Source organism: Equus asinus, chromosome 22 (assembly GCF_041296235.1).
Source record: "Equus asinus isolate D_3611 breed Donkey chromosome 22, EquAss-T2T_v2, whole genome shotgun sequence".
In the NCBI taxonomy this organism is placed as follows: Eukaryota; Metazoa; Chordata; class Mammalia; order Perissodactyla; family Equidae; genus Equus; species Equus asinus.
Genome location: NC_091811.1, coordinates 57,114,375 through 57,119,482, shown reverse-complemented (window position 1 = coordinate 57,119,482; position 5,108 = coordinate 57,114,375). Strand labels below are relative to the sequence as shown.

At 36.1% G+C, this 5,108-nt stretch overlaps 1 protein-coding gene across 1 annotated transcript; it reads right to left on the bottom strand.

Moving 5' to 3' along the window:
- Positions 1 to 2,248: 2,248 nt before the first annotated feature.
- On the bottom strand, positions 2,249 to 3,184 carry LOC123279960 (olfactory receptor 6C2-like). The gene has a single exon (XM_044756343.2). It carries the CDS (start codon positions 3,182 to 3,184, stop codon positions 2,249 to 2,251), a length of 936 nt encoding a protein of 311 aa, XP_044612278.2.
- Positions 3,185 to 5,108: the final 1,924 nt, after the last annotated feature.

Here is a 5,108-nt window from a genome sequence, read left to right as displayed (position 1 = left end):
ACATTCCACGGCCTATGGGTGCGCCGGTTCCCACATATAAAGCATAGGAAAATGGGCATGAATGTTAGCTCAGGGCCGGTCTTCCTCAGCAAAAGAGGAGGATTGGTGGCAGACATTAGCTCAGGGCAAATCTTCCTAAAAAAAAAAACAAATGAAGTCTCAACTAGCTCCCCACACTCAATTCCTTCTTTTTTAAAAGAATTAAGAAGAAATTAATATCCACCTACACAGTCATTGTGGGTATAAAATAAGATAATCCGATTAAAGTACTTAGTCCAAGGAAAGGTGTGTATATTATTTTGCATATAATATTTATACACAAAAATATTAACTATTAACATTAAGATATTTTTAGCTCTTTTAGATATTTTGAGTAGAATTAGGAGACCAGGTAAAGGGGTCTCTGGAACTGAAAAATGCAGGAGGCCTAGAACCACGCTTGTAGACCTAATTATTGTCAGAGCTGAGCATCTGAACCCATCGGGCTACTGTTCGTGCAGCTGCAGGATGGACCCGACTCCTACGACACCCTCAGAGACGCTTCCAGTACCTCTATGGCCCATGGCAAATCAGGGGGTACCTGCAGACTTTTAGAAAACTGAAAAATAAACTAATAGAAAGAAGGTAAAATGTTGAGTTATAAAAAGTGCCACTTTGTGCCATTAAGGGGCTCCGAGATCTGTCAAATTAAGGTTTTCCGTAAAGAAGGCGAGTCAAGGAAAGGTGGGGAAGTTTGGAAAAGGGGCCCAAGTTAGTGGCAAATTTTGAGTCAAGAGAATTTTAGAGGAAATATCTCAAAAATGATAGAAGAAATGACGATGAAACCATTCGTGCTTTGGCTACCAGAGCATTCCTTTGTTAGAAGCAGCTCTCTCAGGACACTGGACAGCCTTTTTCTCCCTGCTGCCTGTCCTGTCTCCTTGACTACAGTATGCCTCACTCTAGGAAGCAGCATGGTCCTGATATCCATAACTCCTTCATTATAATTATTCACAGTTAATTAAAATTTCAATACTCTTTTATTTATTGTTTTTTTACAGGAGAACTTGGTTTTTTTCGGATGTATGTCATATTTCGAATTCTGTGTAGATTACATCATGTTCACCACCCAAAAAATTAATTATCGTCCATCCCCTCACTTGTGAGCCTAATCACACCTTTCAATACCCTTTTAAATAAGGTCTGTGCAATGCTATCAGGCTCATCTTTATTCCAATCTTTAATCATTAATTTATCATGATAATCCAAAAAAAGTAAACATTTTAATTTGGTTGTGTTCATGATACATATTCAAACAAAATTAAACAAAATTAGTGCTATTGTAGCAATGCAAATTTTACATTAATATGGTGTATTACTTGGCTGAGGCTTTCACATATTGTGTTGGTTTGATTTTCTGAATTTCGTCATGAGTACATCGTTTCCTTTGATTCGCTGTCACTTGCTTGCTTTGGTAAGCTACAGCTTGGATTTGAAGATTCAATACTTGCTTCAGGTCTTTGGACGCTTTTTACATTACCAATAATCACACTAGTTCCTCAAATTCAATTACCATTTTTATCTTTTTTCGTATAACTTATGTCTTTTGAGAAGAGCTTTTACACTTTCATTTGGAAACTTGTGATTTTAATAATTTCAGCATTATAGATCTATATTTGATTTTCAAGAGTTGCTGCTTTGGTTGTCTTTCATTTAAATTTTGTCTCAAGAGTCTTAATAGCTATGCTGATTTACATTTACACTTTAGGTACACATTTGTTCTGTGAGATATGCTACATGAAGACAGGATCATTGTTGGTTTTATTCTGTGTTTTACTTCAATTATTTAACATGGAGACACTCAGTGAAGACACCTTTAATGAATCCAAGGACTGTTTGAGAAGCTGTGGATAGAATTGTTAAAATGAGCACTATTGCCTAATCAGTTTATTGAAAATCTAATATTTTATTAATATTCACATTTAGTTTTTCAAAAATTTTGTTTGATTTGCACTTTTTGTAAGTCTGGATAAGATGTGGTATTTTTGTCCCTTCTGGAAAACTAACAATCAGAATGAAGAAAAGAGGTTTATTTGCAAGAAGTGACCTTATTAAGTAAGAGAAGCACTAGATACAAGGAAGATTTTGAGAAATTTAATTTGAACGGACTTCAGATTAGGAAGGAACAAATCATTTTAGGAGCTTAATGATAAATGCTTTGGGAAGCCAGTCTCTTACAAAGACTTGAATCACCAACATTAGCATTCCTTTACTTCTGGGAAGATAAGACAATTCTTTTGATTGAGGCATTGAAGGCTTGTTTTACTTGCTTGTTTCTCAAGGTGTAAATGAAGGGGTTCAACACAGGAGCGATGGAAGTTGTGAGGACTGCCACACCCTTATTAATAGCTGCTGATTCCTTTGCTGAAGGTTTGACATAAACGAAGATGCAGCTGCCATAGGTGATAGAAACAACAACCATGTGAGAAGAACAGGTAGAAAAGGCTTTTTTCCTTTGCTGAGCAGAGGGGAATCTTATGATAGTCTTGATTATGCATATGTAGGAGAGAACTACACAAAGAAGGGTTGTGATGAAGGTCAACACAGCACAGACTATAACCATCTGCTCAACGACCCACGTGTCAGAGCATGAAATCTGCAGGAAGAGAGATACATCACATAGAAAGCCATCAATGACATTAGAGTCACAGAATTCCAGATTTTGGCTCAAGCTAAATGGTGGGAGTATGATTAACAAGCCAGCCATCCAACAGCAAAGGATGAGTCTTCTGCAGACTGTGCTGTTCATGATGGTGGTGTAATGCAGGGGTTTGCAGATGGCAATGCAGCGGTCATAGGACATGGTGGCCAGGAGAAAAAATTCAGTCACTCCAAAAAGATCAGTAAAAAATGCTTGAATGAAACAAAAACAGTAGGCAATAGTCTTGTCACCTACTGATAGGTTATATAAGTATCTAGGAATACAAGTCGATGTGAATAAGATCTCTAAGCAGGAAAAATTTTGTAGGAAAAAGTACATTGGTGTTTTAAGGTGATGATCCATTAATGTAAGTGAGATGATAGCTAGGTTCCCAGTTACACTCAATAAGTAGGTAAAAAATAGAAAAATTAAAAGCAGACCCTGAAGTTGTGGGTCATCTGTTAGTCCCAGGAGAATGAATCTTGTTACTGTATGGTTTCTCATATATGACTTCTGATTTTTGTCCAATCTTCATGAAAATTAGGTTATTTTATTAGAATATAGAGATGTCAAAGTTCAGCAGTGATAAAGAATGACCAAAAAATCAAGCAGATAACTGGTTCACATGAAGTTTATTATTTAATTTGGCGATTGATATTGTTAATGCTGGTGGACTTAGTTTGTAAAGATTCTTTCTGTAGTTTTTGAAGAGAAATTTCTTATAGATCAATTTAACTGTGTCACGATCCAATATTTTATAGATTCTATTTCTCCATTGCATTTTTCCAAATCTATTTTAATGTTTTTGTCTATATTCTGGGTTGGTTTTATTCTGACAGTGCATTATGATGTCATCAATATTAAAATTTTCTTTTACTCTCATGCATTCTTCTCTATTTTGAAGTTGATATCTTAAACTTCACCAGCAGTCCTGCCTTTGCGTGTAGCTTGGTCCTTGACAAAACACAATTACATAACAAATGATTTCGACTTGTTATAGAGGCTCTCCAAAATCCATGAATCAACTATCATTTTATGGTCAGCCCCAATAACTAAATAACGTTTCTGCAACATTGTGTATAATGTATACATTCACTTTGGGAGGTGTATGCATCGAGTCCTCTGATTTCAAATGGAAACTGCGTGTGATAATCCTTCTATCTGTATAGTTAGAAGTGATCTCTTTCCTGAAATTCAGTTATATACAGCCACAAACACCTCATATTGAACACATGCAAAGTTGTTTCATGTACTCTATTTTCCTGTCCTCTTCTTCCCATGTGTTTCCTCTAATAAATCTAATTTGTTAGGTAATTGAGGTCACAGAATATACCATGTGTTGTACAATAACTTCAGAGGAAGCACGTCTCTGGAACAATCCCACCTCCGATCCTTTCCCCTTTTTCTACTCTATCTTTCTTTAACATTTCTTGAATTCACCTTGAGGACACCGATTTCTCTTTGATTTTCAGCCTAAGCATTATTTCTTTTGGAAAGACTTTTGAAACCTGGTAGCTGTGTTGGGTCCCCCAATCCGCATTTATGCGCCATTGCCAAACACTGCTTATTTCTATCGTGATACTTGCCTGACAACATAAGTCTATTGAGGTTAGGAATTGTGTTTTTTTGAATGGGATAACCAAGAAAACTAACACAGCCCAAGCATGTAGTCGATGCCTAACAATGATTGTTGGTTGAATGCCAACATGAATATTTTTCCCCCGACAAATACAAAGGTTTTTTCTTTCCTGTTTGCACTTCTTCTTAATATTATTCTGTTACTGAATTTACTTTTTAAAAAATTTCCATACACGTGGATCTCATATTTTGTGTTTTATTTATTTATGTTTTTAATTTTTGCATTGAAGTGGAGTGTTGGCTGCTGAATTGTCATACCACATTTTCTGCTAATATTCATTGCCAAAGAGATAACTGGCTTCTCTTCCTTCTCTTGTCTGCTGTGTAAATCAGTATCTTTGTGAATCTCCATTTTGCTTCCTTGAGATATCTGTTAGTAAGATAATAAAATAATAACCCAACTTAGCAATACTAGGTTTGAGTCAATAGCTCCTTTATAGTTTGTCATTTCCGCTGTCACAAAGTAATTACAATAGCAAGCAATCAAATATTTCCAGTGTCTTTAGGGATTGCTATTTTTCCTGCATCAGTGGATGAAAATGAATTTTCCTGGGAGACTCCAATTGCATAGTTACAAGAATGGATTCAATGCATTAATTAAAATGTTCTTTCCTTACCAAGGTGAGTACAGGGTCAACTCCAACCATGGGTCCAATTTTCACATTTATGCCACTGTCTCAGGGAAATGTCATTAAACAGGCTCTTGGTTTTCTTGGGAGCTAGAAGTCTGAAAGGGAGTGGAGTCACATAGGAAACAACCTCAACAGATCATATTAGCATGTAGTGGAGA

Coding starts and splice junctions, on each gene's coding strand:
- LOC123279960 (XM_044756343.2), bottom strand. CDS start 3,184: ATGAGAAACCATACAGTAACAAGATTCATTCTCCTGGGACTAACAGAT.